The sequence below is a fragment of the Plasmodium vivax genome, chromosome 4, assembly GCF_000002415.2.
Source record: "Plasmodium vivax chromosome 4, whole genome shotgun sequence".
Taxonomy (NCBI): domain Eukaryota; phylum Apicomplexa; class Aconoidasida; order Haemosporida; family Plasmodiidae; genus Plasmodium; species Plasmodium vivax.
The window spans coordinates 510,588-525,755 of NC_009909.1; the positions used below are offsets into that span (position 1 = coordinate 510,588).

Sequence of the window (15,168 nt, forward strand, 5' to 3'; positions counted from 1 at the left end):
CCTGATCCCCTGAAAACGGGAGAAAGAGAGTGGAGAGAAAAAAAAAAAAAAAAAGAGCATCACGCCAGTGCGTGGTCGAACGTGGTTTTTTCTTCTCCTTGTTTAGTTATTATTACTTCTTTTTTTCTTCTTTTTTTTTCGCTCAGCTCTCCCGTGATGGTACACATAACTGCGATTGAGGAGCGGATCCGCCGTCTACAGGCCACACACACAAGCGCACGTGCGTGCTGGCGTGTCTGCATGTTTTCGAATTTGCGAAGTTTTTTTTTAAGCGAGCGATTGAATGTGCTTTTCGTGTGTGGGTTTTTTTTTTTTTTTTTTTTTTGCCTGTCTAGGGGCTCCTTCCTTCGCGTTTGGTTACTACGTTTGGTAGGGAGCATCTCGGTGTGTGTAAGCGTATGTGTATGCCTATGCCTATGCGCATGCGTGTGTGTGGTGTCCCTTCTAGACTTCTCCACAGCTATAGGTGGAGAGACACAGGGGAAAGTGGGGACTCGCGATTGCACAAGGGAGGGGCACCCCTCCGCCCAGAGGTCTTTTCCTCTCCCCGAACACACACCAATGTGAGCATTCCCCATTTGGTCGCTTCACGAGTTACTGCGGGGCGATGTCGTTCCGGAAAAAGGGAAAGCCTCAAATGGTGAAGGGGTCGCCCATGAGGATTCTCCCCCTAATGAGAAGCTGAAATGAAGCTTCACCACATGTGCATACGTATGGACCCCCTTTGGTGGTTACACCTCGGTGTGCTTCACCAGAATGGCAGTTTCGCCTCGATTTGATGCGACCATGGGGAGGTCCTCCCCGGGGGAAGTCTCCCTCTTCCTATCCCTATCTCGCTCTTCTTCTCCCTTCACCCGCCGGAAGGCGCCCCTTCCAATTTGCTCCCGTTCGCTCTGCCAGCCATTTACCAGCCATTCGTGCTCCCTCCCGAGGGAGCCACTCATTTTAGACGCAAATGGTTGGGCGGAAAGGGTTGGACGGAAAGGATTGGATGCAAAGAGTTCTACGCAAACTGCTCGACGCAAACTGCTCGACGCTGCTCCCTCCGATGGAGCGGAGCCAGTTGTGAAAAAATGGTTTGGAAGGAGGTGCCACGTGGGGGCAGATGCAAAGGGGCACGCCCGTGAGACATGGAGACTTGCGCCGATCGCGCGCCGCCCAGTGGCCCGGCAAACGCTGCCCACCAAAAGGGTGCCAAGAAAAGGACAAAGCGACGTTTCGCATTTTTAAAAAGGATTAAAAAGAGTTGAGGGGGGGGTGCTGCTGAGCGGCGAGTCTGCTCCGGTTAGCGGCACTGCCACTTCTCCTCAGCGGTAACCCTGCTCGCTAGCTGCACTGCCACTTCTCATCCGCGGTGGCCCGAGGGCAGCGGCAGGTCCGCGTCGCGGTAGTGGACGACGGCGCCGCCGAGGCCCTTCCGGGGGGCGCCCATGACGTAGGGCTCGTAGTTAATTTTGATGGTGACCTCCTTGTAGTCCCCCTTGGCAGCGTGGTAGCATTTGCAGGAGAAGTGGCTAGCGAAGATGCGTTTCACCTGGATGAAGGAGAGAATCGGTTTGTTCCTCTGTTTGTATAGGAACATGTTAACCGCTTCTATAAAAGAGTCCTTCTTATGCACGACGTTCTCTTTGATGACGCTATCAAAGCAATCTGACGGATGCAGTTTGGTGTATGAGGGGCAGGCAAGCCCCACAATGGAGTCATCCTCCACTGGTACTTCGCACACGTAATTCTTTGGGACGTCTTCCCATTTCTGGCTGAAAGAAAAATGGGTGGAATAATCCCCAACGAAATCGCACCCATATATGTTCACATAATTGGGCTTCACCACAACTTTGACGATCCCCGTTTTTCCTCTTCTACTTTCATTTAATGTTAGGGAATTATCACAAGAAATAAAAAACTTGGCATCGTTCAGAAGGAGAGGAGAAAAATGAATCGTCCCTGCGTAGGTGTTTTCACTGACTTCCCTTTCGTGATTAACAAATTTGATGACGTCGTCTATATTCTTTATGGTTAGGATATCCTTTTTTGTTTTTTCCTCCCGATCGGAGGGCTGGTCCAATTTTTTTGCATCTTCAATTGTTGCTTTGGGTCTCTCCGTTTTTAAAGCGACGATTATTTTGTTCCCCATTTCGTCGTAATCTATTTTCATTTCGTCTTTATCTTTATCCTTTTCGTTTTCTCTTTTTTTGGAACCATCTGCAGGTCCGCCGCTATCTGGGGAGTCCTTCACTTTCCCCTGCACCAGCTCGATGACTAGCTTCTCCTTCTCCGCGTCGCTCCGCTCGTCTTTTTTGGCGCCCTCCACGACATACACATATTCGAAGAAATTTTCTGGGCTGATTTTGGACTGCCTGAAGTGCTGGGCGTTCCTCAGGGGGCACACGACCTTCACGGAGCTGAATTCGGACGCCGCCACGGTGATTTCGTGCACCTGCTTCGTCCGCATCGGGTTCAGCACGTTCTCCTCCTCCACTTCGTCCGTATCGTCTTCGTCCGCTTCGTCCGTATCGTCTTCCTCCGCTTCGTCATCCTCTCCGAGGTTGAGCAGCTCCACGGTGGTGCTGGCAGATCTGTTGGCGCCCCCCTGCGTGGCTTTTTCGTGCGAGTCTGCCCCCCCCCCCTGCAGGCGCTGGCGCTTCCCCATGGGGAGGGCGTCTATGTCCAGCACATTCTCCGAGCTGATGTTGAGCGGGCCGGAGGAGAAGTCGTAGAAGTAGCTGGCGCGCTCGAAGGCAAACACATTGTGGGTGATCTCCTTCTTAAACCAGTTGTTCAAGTCATCCCCGATGATGTTAATTTGGATGATGCCTGTTTTTATGAGCTTCACGGAGTTACACGTGCAGAAGATTTTCATCGATTTGGTAATCTTCTTGGGGAGGATAACATACGACGGGGTGTAATTAACATCGTAGATTTTGTTTTTGAGGATGTGCACCCCTTTGAGTAGCTTTTCTAACTTATGCGTTTCTAGTTCCTTGTCTACCCCCTCGATTTGCACCGACTCGAAGCAATTTTCCGGTGCAGTGAGGAAGTTATGTGGGCAGCTGAACCCGACGACGTCGTTCTCTATAGCTTCGATGTTGCAGTATATGTTTTTGCCCTCCACTAGTTCGATCTCAAATTCGAAGGAGTTGTTCCGATGTGGAGTGGTCCCCCCTCCCGTGGGTGGGTTCACCTGGCTGGTGCCCACATCGGAAGGGTCTATAAAATCGCAGCCCAGAATTTTGTTGCTGTTTTTTTTCACAAAAATGGAGGTATAGCCGATGACTCGATTGGCCCCGTCTTCCCCCATGTTCTCGCAGGAAAAACTTAGATTTTTGGACGAATCCGCGTAGGGAGATATAATCAGTTCGATCTCCCCCTTCTCGAAGAAGGAGACGTTCTTTTCGTTCGTTTTGTTAACAATGATGGTTCCGAAGAGCAGGCTGTTTAGCCCTTTGACCAAGGAGCTGGGGTCGTTGCCCAAGCTGGACGTGTACATCAGACGGGGTGCACCACTAGGTTGTGTCCCCTTAGAAGGGGGCAAACCACTCCCCCCCCCCGCCGCTTGCCTTGGGGGACACTTAATTGCCACTTTGTCGAAGGCACTTAGGTCTATGTTACATTTGTAGACGAGGGTATGGTCAGGGTAGCTCTCCACCATGGGAGGGTTCTCCCTGTAGTGCTGGATTTGCCGCTTAACATACTCTATGTACTGCTTCTTCATGACCTCCTTCCTCAGTTTAAAGTTCAAGCTGAAGTGGGTGAACTCATCGTGTTGGTAGGAGAGGATGTTTTGCAAGTACCTGTTGAGGAGCTTCTCCACATCTACTTGGGAGCGCTTCACAACGGTGTAATGCTGCTCGGTGAAATCGCAAACGTAGGTGTCCTTGGCGTAGTACGGGGGGACGTCAAGAATTAGCTTCCTCTCAGAGGTAGAAGCGGGGTTGTGGGACGGGTTCTGAGCCGGGTTGCCGGGCAGGCTCAGGAATATAGTGCCCACGTTCTTACTGTCGTAGTCCTCACAGGTGCAGTAAAAGTTGAGGTCCTTCGTGTGGCTCATCTTGGAGATGATCAAAAAAGCGGACGAGTTCTTCAACAAGTAATTTGTGTTAATCACCTTAACGTTTTTAAAAATATTTTCTACACTTTCTACGTTCTCCTGATCCATGGTGCTCCTTATATATACATTATGGAAGCAGTTTTTTGGGTTGATTTTCCCATTGGGGCAGTTCAAACTGACGATGATGTTTTCCTTTAACTTGACGTGGCACTCCTTATTGTCGCTCGTGAGGGAGTGCACCTCGGAGTAGTAAAATGTCTTGTTGGCGTTTCCGGAGAAGTCGCATCCGTAGAATCTCTTTTTCGTTACCCTTTTAGGGATTTTCACCACGACGACTCCTTTTTTCCCTCTCTTCTTCCCCATCACCGTTTCGGAGTTGTCGCAGAAGAGTTTTATTATGATGTCGTTTTTTACGATGAGCGGGGTGATGAAGGTGAACCGGCCCTTCTCCCCAAACTTTTTGCTCCCATCCAGGATAATCGTCCCTGGGAGGATGTCTTGCAGCTTCTTCTTGCTGTTCAGGTGGACTACGTCTTCGAGTTCTTCCGGCACGTATTTGATGTGCTTGTATTTGCTCAGCTCTTCCTCGGTGAGGAGGTGATCATCTGAAAGGAAGCCACCGTGGTTACCATAGCGAGCCCCCCCCACAGCGGTGCGGGCAACACTCCCAACGCTGTGCATCCCCCGCACAGTGCTGAAGCGGGAGGCCCCCGGTGAGTTTGCATTCCTCGGACAGCGCACCTCCACGAGGCTGAGGTTCTCCTCCAAATCGACGAAGCAGGAGTTGATGCCAGGCAGTTCATCTCGAGGGGCCAGGGAACTGTCCTCCCGCGTAAAGTCGCAGATGTGCTTCTTCCGCAGTATCGGCGTGGGTCTCCTGTTGGTGAACTCGTTCCCGATGAGGAAGTCCGCCTCGAACAGGTGGTCTATTTTCTGCAAATTGGTGATGCCCCTATTGGAGGTGTTCAGCTCGACGTTCATTAGGTTCTCCTTTTTGGGGGCCCCTAGGGACGCGGCTACCCCTTCCACCAATGGTGGGGCCTCCTCATTGCAGTAGCAGAAGATGCTCAGGTGGCCGACGAAGCTCTGTGGGATCTTCAAATAGGAGACCCCCTTATCGTTGCTGAAGTTTTTGAAGTCCCCATCGTAGCTACTCAGCTGGACAAGCGCATCTGAACTGTCGTAGGCCGTTTGGAAGCACCCAGGGGGGGTCAGATACAACCCGTTTTGAACCGGGCATATAATTCCAATGTACTCAATTTCGCCATTACTTTGCACGGAGCACTCTTGGCCGGAACCCACTTTAATCTTTTTCTTTAAAATGCTGTTTTCTTCTTTACCCTTGTAGAAGTGGCATCCGTGGACTTCGCTTCCTTCCATTCTGAGGTGCACAGACATGATTCCGTTGTTCCCTGTGTTGCCCATCTTTTTCGTTTTATCATTTATGCAGGCGAATTCTATGACGGCATTTCGTTTTATGAAAGGGGGGAGTTGAAAGATAAAGAGTCCGCGGTGAATACTGTTGGGGAGTCCCAAATGAGCGGCATACATCTGGTTAATTTCGTCACTTTCGTCTGGTGGTAGCGAAGGGTCTTCCACCCCTGCATCTGTCTTTTTTATTCTAGCTATTTTGATCCGAACGGTGTCTTGGACTAGAACCCCCGGGATCATTTCGTCAATGGTCTTCACATTTTGCATGTATCGGTTTATCACAAAAGCGGGTGCTGCCTTCGGGAGGTGAAAGGACTTGGAGTAGTTATTCCTCTTCTTTCCAAAGGCCCTTATCTGCTCCTTTATCCCTGGAGTGCCATATTGGTAGAGCAAATCGGAAAGGATCTTCTCATTCTGCTCGTCAATCAGATTGGTAGGACAGTTCAGAGCGATGTATTCCATCGGCTTGGGGAAAACGTCGCAGATGTAGTTCACTGGCTTCTTCCTCGTTGGCTTAAGGGCAGGGTTGTTTCCCATAAAATCGCAGAGGTGGGTCCTCATCGGGTGAGCTACCACCGAGGGGTAGGCCACCTTCGGAATGGGGTTATAATCATACAGTTGGTCTTCATTTACATAATTCACAATCACTCTCTTTTCAATCTTATTTTGATCTCCCTTCTGCACGCAGAAGCATTCTACGGAGTAGGATCTGCTGAGACTACTGGTGAAGGCAGCCAAGGAGAGACTAGGGTCCTTATAAGAGTAGATGACAATATTTTGCGCGAAAAGATCTCCTAACCTGTAGAGGTAGCCCAGATAATACATCTCGGTGAAGCACAAACTGGGCTTCTTAACCGTCCCATCAGGGCACCTAAATCCGAAGCTGCTATTCGACGTTACATTAATTTCGCAGACGTCCCCTTTGATATACGCATTAAGATAGTCATACAATTTGGAGCTTTTAAAATCGCAGAAGGAGACCGTCTTGTCCTTCAAGTTAGTTTTCACATGCAGAAGAATGTTCCCCTTTTGAAACTTATCTTTGGCCTTATTCGGAATGACGCACTCGATGATGAGGGGGTGGGGCCCGTGGTTGATGTAGGCCGTCATGAAATATTTATAGTCTGGGAATTTCCAGCGCAGGTTTTCTATATGCACATCTTTAGAGAAGAAGGTAATATCACTGAAGTCTTCCAGCGCGTGGGTCCCATTTAGGTACCGGATCGTTTTGACTGGCTCTTCCAGGACCTGCCTACTAGCCGGGGTTTCGCAGTTATACATGAAGAGGGAGAACTCGTCGATCGTCCTTTCACACACCTGTGTGGATTCCTTTTTCCCCTCGTCGTATTCAAAATGGCACACTTTGTAGGGGACTCCATTAAAGTATTGAAACTCCTTCTTATCTGTGTCTATCATGTAGGCGTCCGTGTTGGGGGCGACTTCGTCCTCCCCGAAGGTGGCCTTCTTCTTCTTCCCCTTATAAGTGAATGAGCAGGAGAAGGTGATTTCATCTTCAAAGTGTTTATCATTGATGTAGAAGAAGCGCAGTTTGAAGTCTGGTCTATCCAATATTAGGCACCTAGAAAACTGGTACTCAAGTTCGAGCAAGAGCTTCTTCTCCCCGTCGTAAACCGTCTTGAAGCAATTTTCAGGATCTAGATCCGCATCTGCCAGCTTGAACCCTAGAACCCTATTTTTGAAGCTCCCAAATTCGTAATCATCTACATTTTCGTCCACAATCCTTTCGAAGAATTCCCTATCCTCCGGGTCGGTGCTCACCCCAAGTATTTTCTCGCTACTGCGTGGGATGCGAATGCGGATCTTAATCACATCCTCAAAGGTATACGTCTCATTTATTTCTGTGTTGGCACATCTAACGACTATGTCCGAAACTGTTCTGGTAAATGGAGGGGCAAAGAATTCTATGATTCCAGTCGACAAGACGTTCTTCATCCCCCAGCTAGCTTCATCCCTATAAAACAAAACGGGGTACTCCTTCGTCGTTAATATTTCCCCCTCACCTACTTTTATAAGCTTGTGCACCGCATCACTAGGCTGCGTAATGATGTGAGAGAAATTTAGAGTCGGCTTAAAGCATATCACTACGATCCTGTGTAGGGTCATAATGTGATTTACAAATATTTCGTTGTCCCCATTATCTCTCTTCTTTCCCCGAACGAAGTAGTCAAACAGATTCACCACCGTGTGGTTTCCATTTCCCAAATTGACGTACGGCAGCAAGTCTTTGTTTTGCTCATCGTCGGAGAGCTTCCTCACTTTGTTTGCGTTAATTCGGTGCAGCAGCGCTGCGTGGTGTTCATTTTTACTGCGCGGCCTCTCCCCGGCTTCGTTCTTCCCTCCTTTGCTACACCCAATTTGGAGCAACAGGCAGAGGGCGTCGCCTCCCCATGTGCCCCTCCCCCAACCGAGCAGCCGCTTAACGCCGCCGTAGCTGGCCAGCAGGGCCGCCACCAGCGCGCCGTACAGCAGCAGGCCTCTCGCCGCCCTGCTCATCGCGCCGGGGCAGCGGGGGGTCTGGGAGGCGCTTTTAACGTTGTCTTAACGTTGTCTTAACGTTGCCTATCGCTTTGCCCCTATTTTTGCCCAATTTTTTGCCCAATTTTTTGCCCAATTTTTTGCCCAATTTTTTGCCCAATTTTTTGCCCAATTTTTGCCCAATTTTTTGCCCAATTTTTACCCTATTTTTGCCCCTAATCCCCCCTTTGCTTTCTTCTCGTTCCCGTCTGCACCTAAAGCCGAAGCGTTCGATATCACGTTAGCGCTCCTACGTTGGCGCTCCTTCGTCGTTGCGCTCGTTGTGCCTCCCTCGGTTATTCTCGCGTGTCTACCGTAAGGGCTTGCTCCTTCGCTCGTGCATCATCGCTTTCGCCCTTTAGCCGACTGACCCTCTGTTTGTCTCTTTTTTTATAATCGCGCTCTTTTGAGGGGCTCGTTTATACGCACAGAGGTGAGACTTACGTTTGAAATTTTCACCCACACGTGAGGACAGATAACTCCGCACGTTGGCACCACGCAGGGGGAAGCAGCGGTCGAGAAGGTGCTCTCTCTAGCGCCGCTATTGGCTAGCTCCTCCAATCGAACCGTTAGATACGCACACGCAGGTTCGTGTCGGTCGCTTGCACTAAAATTGCAGCACGGAAGCGGTGCGTTACGGGTACTTCTACACATGTGGGGGGAGGCAGAAAAAAAAGGAAAAAAAGGGAAAGAAGAAGGAGTAAAAAAGGAAAAAAAAGGCTACACTATTGCCAGCTCGGTCGCCTGTCTCTCACCCTTCTATCCGTATGCATATGTACGCACCCCTACTCGCAAAACGCGTCCCCTGTCTTGTGCGCGATGCGGTTCGAGTACCCTTATTAGGGGCACCGCGCAGGGGAAGCAAAGCTGCACCTCGGGGGGTTCATTTCTCCCTCCCCCTGGAAGGAAGCGGGAGAAGCGCGGCGCGACATCTGCGTGGGGCGCGCAATTTTGCGACCCATTTTGACGTTCCATTTTAACGTTCCATTTTGGCCTTCCATTTTGGACTGCATTTTAACGTCCTTCTCTCCCTCCACGTTGATGATCCTTCTCTCCCTCCACGTTGATGTTCCTTCTCTTCTCCACTTTGATGATCCTTCTCTCCCTCCACTTTTCTGCTAACCATTCGGAGGCTCCAAAATTGGAGAAGGCCCCCTCGGGAGCCACCAGTTGTTATCACAAAAAAAGGGTCTCAAGAAAACACGCAAATGGATATAAACAGAGTGGGCACAAGCAGTGTAGGCAATTGGGCACTTCGAACTTCTCCCTCTTTTTGCCTCAGCACAGTGGGAGTGAAAAGAATGCCAAAGGAAGGGGGAAGCCCAATTTGGTGAACAAAAAAAAAAAAAAAAGAAAGAGTGCAAGGCAGACGAATAAAACGCCATAGAGAAACTGCATAATTTACAAACGTGCAGCCGAAGTGATAACTGCTCAAAGTTTCCATCCGCTGGGGTTACCTGCCCCCCCCCTGCTGCATACTTTCCGTGAAGTGCTTCGATATAGACAGGGATAAAAAAAATATGGCCACATAAATCCAGTACTTGCGAATAAAAGATTTGGGCTTCTCCTTCTCAGCTTGCTCATTCGCCTTCGCCTTTGGCTTGGCAACATTCTCCTCCGTCTTCAGGTTAGCCATGGTGATGGGTACAGAAACGGAGAGAACTTTAACGGCGAGCATGCCGGAGAATATCTGCGTGTCCTCTTCCAACTCCTCACTCGTTCGGTAATTTAAAATGTAGGGCATGTAGTTATTATTTAATCCTATAAGTAGGAAAAAATCATCGACGTTTTGAATTTTCTTTTTCCCTACATATGTTTGTATGCACGTCTTCTCATCTGCGTCGTCACACAATTGAAATAGGACGTAGTCAAAATTTGGTTTGCGTAACTGCTCAATGAGTTTATCCTTTTCTTGTTCATACGCATTTGATGTGTTGAAAATTTGATTTTTGTCCAGAACAAAGGATCCCAGCTGACTCCATTTTGCCTTTTCCCCTGCGTGGGTGTTTATTTGGTAATTCAGCTCGATTATGTTTTTGTTGCACAGCGCGAGTGTTAGGAGGAGCGTCACCTGTGCGAGGAGCGCGAGGAGTCTGAGCCCCATCTTTTGCTCTCTCTGTTTTTGTGCGTTGGTTGGAGGCAGGGCTGATGGGGGGTAGGTTATCTCTTCTCCGTTGAAACTTCTTAACCAAAATGGGGATGTTCTTCCGGGTGGCGGCCGCGGCGATGAAGTGATGCAAACGGGCACCCCCCAAGTGGCCCCTCACGTGTCACAAAAGTTAGCAACTACACGAACATACACTTGGCATCAATATCTTTACGAGAAGAAAAAAGCGTTGCCAATTGTAATCAACCTTTTACCTGCACTGTTCAGAAGAAACAACCATGCAATGTAGCATTGTATGCAAAAGGGGGAATAAAAAAAAAAAAAAAAAAAAAAAAACAGCCAAAATGAAACTCCATACGGCGCATTATTGCTTACATTTCACCTGAACCGTTCAGAAAAAATTGCCAAAAATGTGAACGTTCAGGCGAAAAAAAAAAAAAAAAAAAAGAAGCAAACACCAAGTGTTTACTCGCTGCAATAGCTTCGTGTACCAGCAGGTATAGGAGATCCCTTGAGGGGCACGTCAAAAATTATGCTTCTCCCCCCAAAAGGATGCCCCCTTTTTGCGTGTAGAGATTAACATCATGAGAGGTGTATATACAACATGCCGAACGGTGGAGCAGCGCTCTTTTCACTCTGAACGCATTTTAAAGGGCACATAGAGAGCTACACTATTATATGTAAACCCCATCCTTGAATGGGAGGAGAAAATCATTTAGCGTGCTTCTCTCCCTACTACATGGCGTGATAAATACCACCATATCATATAAAGAAAACCATCCCACGCACGAAGCAACCACATGAGGATGTTTCGCGGAACGAAGAAGGAAAAACCTTTTTGCAAATTTGCCCACATTCACCAGCGTCAAGAGTGGTAACATGGCCCAAAACCCATGGTACGTTCAAAAGTCGAAGGCACTAAGAACGAGCAAGTTGGGGAAGATCATTAACAAGTTCAACGAAGGTTAGGGTTGTCATGCATTATCCACACGGGAATGTCATCCCACTCGCAAAATGCATGTGTCCCACCTACGATTGGTCCCCCCATCCATTTTTTGCTCCACGCAGCTGTGCCTACACGTGCATGCCATCTTTCCCCCCTCCCCCCAGAGTACGACCACTTAATGTACATATCAAAATTTATGAACATCAGAAATACGCTGGAGAGGATTTACGAAAGTTCAGAGCTGATCATTAACAAAAAAAGTTTTAACATCGTTCGGATAAGGTAAAGACTTTTCGCTCGTTGCGCTCCACAGGAATGTGGAAGCTGCTGTGTGTGCGTGGACTTGTGCATTTCTCTTGCTGCGCAGTTGTTCGAGCCATTACATTGTTCCCTCCCTTCTTACCGCCCCCCTCAGCTGTGTGGCCCAGTTGCAGCCGAGATACCTGAACAATGTGAAGGACGGCTTGAGCGTCTACCTCTCCAACTTTATGCTGAAGTAATGAGGAGGATTAGCGGCCCTGTCAGGCGAGCCTCGAAGCGCCGCCCAGATGAGTTGTGAAGATGTTATGTTCTAAGGCTACACCGCTCAATTTTGTTGCACCCTTTTTTTGCGTTCTTCCTCCCACACGCAGGGCCAACCACGACGTGGAGGGATTCACCATCTGCTTCAACGGCATCAAGCTGAAGGAGAAGGAGCCCAGAGTCATCAATGGCGACCCGTCCGTGATGTTCTTGAAGATAACCTTCAAGCTTCTGCTTCTGGTGCTGAAGGAGGACTACCGGATAAGTGAGCGCCGAGGGGAGAGGGGCGAAAAAAGGAAAAAGCAAAAAAAGCAAAAAAAACACGCAAACATGCAGACGCGCAGATGCGCGGAGCAGTAAATGTACAGGCGCAGCTGAGCTGCCGCGCGATGTTGTGACCCCCTGCGGAAACGCACCCACAACGACGCCGCCTGCGCCGGCACACACGCCTTCCACCCCCACTGCCACTCCCCCCTTGCAGAGGTCCAAATTAACAAAATTGAGCCCCTAAAGATTCACCTGGACGTTTTTGGGATCATCGAAGCCACCTTCGCGGAGGAACTTTTTAAGCAGTTCTCATACAACTCTAGAAATGTAATAATTTGAGGAGACCTACCTGTCGGTGCTGCTGTCTGGGGGGAGGACTCTCACTCATTTGTGCTTCGATTGAACTCTCCGTGCTTTGTCCCACTCATCAGCTACGTCTACCCCCCTGGCAAGCACAAATGCAACGCCTGACCCGTCTTGCAAATGGGGACCCTTTCTGTTCGCGCACATTTGGTGTGTTAACCATTTTATGATGGCCTGACAAGGGCCCTGCGCTTAGGTGCATTCGTGGGAGGCTATCGGTTAACCTTTTTTGTCTTTATACCCTCACCAATGTTTCGTTTGGTTTCTTTTCTTTTCTTTTCTTTTCTTTTCTTTTCTTTTCATTTCGCTGCCCCTCCCCTCCGCAGAACACCTTCATAAGGGACAACAAGACGTATTCCCTCAACGATATTATTAACTTCACGATTAAGAAGTAGGCCCAGGAGAGGGAGAATAATGCGGCAATGGGCGAGGCACCTGGGGGGCAACACCGGTTCTCCCCCTCAAGCCCCTCCATTTTGCCACTCCCGTTCGCCACTCCACTTCAACACGTCATTTCACCACTCCATTTTTCCGCTCCCCCCCGTGCAGCGTTACCTACTCGGCGTGCGGCTCGAATGTGAAGCTCATCGGATGCATTTAGGACAGCAGGGAGGAGACGCGAGCGCGCCCATCCGCTCCCCATATTGTTTTAGTAACCAAGTAACCTCTATCGCCAAACGTGCTCACGATGGGGGCCCCCATGAGCCCCCCTCTTTTTCCAACTTTTTCATTTTCACAATTTTCGCCAAGTGCGAATGACTCCGCTCAATCGCGTGTTTGTGCATTTGTTTAAAAACTAAGAGGAAGGATAACGAAAAAAAAAAAAAAAAAAAAAAAAAAAAAAAAAAAATATCAAATTGGGGACAGCCTTTTGAAGGCCTCCCGGGGGTAGCAGTGGGTGGACGCGCGAACCAAGGCTTAACTGTGCTTGACCCTGCTTGACCCTGCTCAACGCCGCTTAGCCCCGCTTAACCCCGCTTAACCCCGCTTAGCCCCGCTTAGCCCCGCTTAGCCCCGCTTAACCCCGCTTAACCCCGCTTAACCCCGCTTAACCCCGCTTAACCCCGCTCAAACCTCCAACACCGCTACCACCTCAGCGGAGCTCGCTGAGGAGGGCCTCAATGCGCTTGCGCGTCTGGTCGTGCAGACTCTGTATGTGGTTCCTCTGGAAAAAGTAAATGTCCTTCCCAATTCGACCGCGCAGCTTTTCCAGCTTGGCCAGCATCTGCTTCCTCACATTTCGCAGCGTCCCCTTGGAGTCCTCCACTTTTTCTTTAATTTTTATTTTAATTTCGTTCTTTAGATTTTCTGAAAGGGGAGGGACAACTGCATAAAGGGACCTGTCCTTGACGTAGAATTTGAGCTCCTTATACTCCTTCACGAAGTGGTTATATATGAAGTTAACGTAGTAGGGGTCGTAGGGGGTGATGATAAATAAATTTTCCTTCTTCCGGATGTGGCTCATGTGTTTGATGGTCATAAGCTGGTCGTTTATTTTTACCTTTTCATTTTCAAAGAGGGTATTCGATATGCTGTTCAGGTTAAATCGGTAGGACTCCTTCTTGATGTAGCTGTAAACGCTTTCCATTTTCTCGGCGCACGTTTTGCTCAGGCTGTCTAGGTCTTCTTCCGTGACGGGTTCGTCCGCATGGTCCTGCTCATCGGGGGGTGCGTCTCCCGTTGAAGCGGCATCTCCCGTGAGGGGGTCCTCACTGGAGAGGAGTTCCCCTTCTGTGCCCCTTCCCACCGCTTCATCCCCGTCGGCCTGCCGCTGCTCCTCCTTCAGGCTGCCCTTTATTTTGATATTACTGCGCAGGTGCAGGTCTGCCGTTTTGTTTTTCCCCCCCGGTGCGCCCTTCGTCATGCTGCCTCCCCTGTGGTTTTTCTGTTGTCCTGCGCGGGGGGTAGAGGTGCCTCTGCGTGTTGCCCCCTCGGAGTACTCCTCCTCCTCATCGCCATGCTCGTCTGCCTCATTCCCAGTGCCCACCATTTGCCTGTTTATAACTTCACGCACGTGGAGTAACGCCTCCTTTTTTTTTTCCTTCTTCCCATGGGCATGCAGTGTGTTGCGATTCTTCCCATGGGCATGCAGTGTGTTGCGATTCTTCCCATGGGCATGCAGCGCGTTTCCATTCTTCCCCTGCGCGTTGCTCCTCTTTGTGAGGTTGCCCCTTCGGGGTAGGTCGTCAGAGAGCCCCTTCTTTACGCCGTCCCTACCAGTCAGGAATGCCTCCAACTTGGGGGAGCGCTTTAAAACGAACCCGTCACAGAGCGCATTGGTGGTGATGCTGCAAAGGGGGGCCATCAGGAGGAGGTAGCACAGCACCGTCTTTGAGAGGGGGGTCCTCCTCGAGAGTGCCATTTGGAGACCGTTGGGGGAATCTTCAAATGGGTTTTATTTCATACGTTGTTACTCTCGATGGTAGTGTTAACCAGGAATGGGGGGGCTTTCCACTCCTACATGCCCCCCTTTTAAGCGGCACAGAGGCGATGTCACTCTGGTGGGGGCTTTAACTTCGTCGGGTACATGCACATGTCAACGCTCTTTCATTTTGCAGCATCTTTTGGGAAGCATTTTCGTCGGTCATTCCTCCTACGTTGGGCAGCCAACGAGCATTTGCCCCTTCTCCGTCGGCCTCTAAGAAAGAGAGAGAAAAAAAAAGGGAGCAGTCGAGTAGCTTCGCCATGGGGAGAATTACCCTCGGGTGAGGAATCCCCCCCAAAGGTTAGTTACCCCCTTTTTATATTTTCACAATTTTTTTTTTTTTTTGAGCGAGTTGGAGGAAAAGGCAAAATAAAAGGGTCGCAATTAGCCTATTAATCTGGCAGAGTGCTCACGTGAGGAGCGAAAGTGCTTACGTCACTTTGGCTACCCGCGTTGTGCTCCTCCTTTGAGTGAAGCACCTCGCCACTAACCTCTTCGAGAAAAAAAAAAAAAAAACGTGAAGT

At 49.5% G+C, this 15,168-nt stretch overlaps 4 protein-coding genes across 4 annotated transcripts, besides 6 other annotated features; 1 reads left to right on the forward strand and 3 right to left on the reverse strand.

The window, feature by feature from the left end:
* Nucleotides 1-662: 662 nt before the first annotated feature.
* Nucleotides 663-684: a microsatellite.
* A 59-nt stretch (nt 685-743) lies between these two features.
* Nucleotides 744-798: a microsatellite.
* Nucleotides 799-1,345: 547 nt separating this feature from the next.
* Nucleotides 1,346-7,993, reverse strand: PVX_003900 (sexual stage antigen s48/45 domain containing protein; the record flags this gene model as incomplete). The annotated part of the gene is made up of 1 exon (XM_001612969.1): nt 1,346-7,993. The coding sequence occupies one exon, from the start codon at nt 7,991-7,993 to the stop codon at nt 1,346-1,348; it is 6,648 nt and encodes a 2,215-aa protein (XP_001613019.1).
* Nucleotides 7,994-9,467: 1,474 nt separating this feature from the next.
* PVX_003895 (hypothetical protein, conserved) lies at nt 9,468-10,118 on the reverse strand (the record flags this gene model as incomplete). The annotated part of the gene is made up of 1 exon (XM_001612968.1): nt 9,468-10,118. One exon carries the CDS (start codon nt 10,116-10,118, stop codon nt 9,468-9,470), a length of 651 nt encoding a protein of 216 aa, XP_001613018.1.
* Nucleotides 10,119-10,573: 455 nt separating this feature from the next.
* Nucleotides 10,574-12,871, forward strand: PVX_003890 (hypothetical protein, conserved). Its single transcript, XM_001612967.1, has 7 exons — nt 10,574-11,085; nt 11,232-11,349; nt 11,483-11,563; nt 11,700-11,854; nt 12,071-12,183; nt 12,546-12,610; nt 12,769-12,871. Exons 1-7 carry the CDS (start codon nt 11,001-11,003, stop codon nt 12,818-12,820), a joined length of 669 nt encoding a protein of 222 aa, XP_001613017.1. The 5' UTR covers nt 10,574-11,000; the 3' UTR covers nt 12,821-12,871.
* Nucleotides 10,792-10,816: a microsatellite.
* Nucleotides 10,908-10,930: a microsatellite.
* Nucleotides 12,841-12,884: a microsatellite.
* A 428-nt stretch (nt 12,885-13,312) lies between these two features.
* PVX_003885 (ribosome releasing factor, putative) lies at nt 13,313-14,940 on the reverse strand (the record flags this gene model as incomplete). The annotated part of the gene is made up of 1 exon (XM_001612966.1): nt 13,313-14,940. Exon 1 carries the CDS (start codon nt 14,579-14,581, stop codon nt 13,313-13,315), a length of 1,269 nt encoding a protein of 422 aa, XP_001613016.1. The 5' UTR covers nt 14,582-14,940.
* Nucleotides 13,393-13,428: a microsatellite.
* Nucleotides 14,941-15,168: the final 228 nt, after the last annotated feature.

What these genes read in the sequence shown, in the direction of transcription:
- PVX_003890 (XM_001612967.1), top strand. Translation starts at nt 11,001, where the DNA reads ATGGCCCAAAACCCATGGTACGTTCAAAAGTCGAAGGCACTAAGAACG. An exon ending in CATTAACAAGTTCAACGAAG is followed by an intron (nt 11,086 to 11,231) that starts GTTAGGGTTGTC and finishes CCCTCCCCCCAG; the next exon opens with AGTACGACCACTTAATGTAC. An exon ending in ATTAACTTCACGATTAAGAA is followed by an intron (nt 12,611 to 12,768) that starts GTAGGCCCAGGA and finishes CCCCCCGTGCAG; the next exon opens with CGTTACCTACTCGGCGTGCG.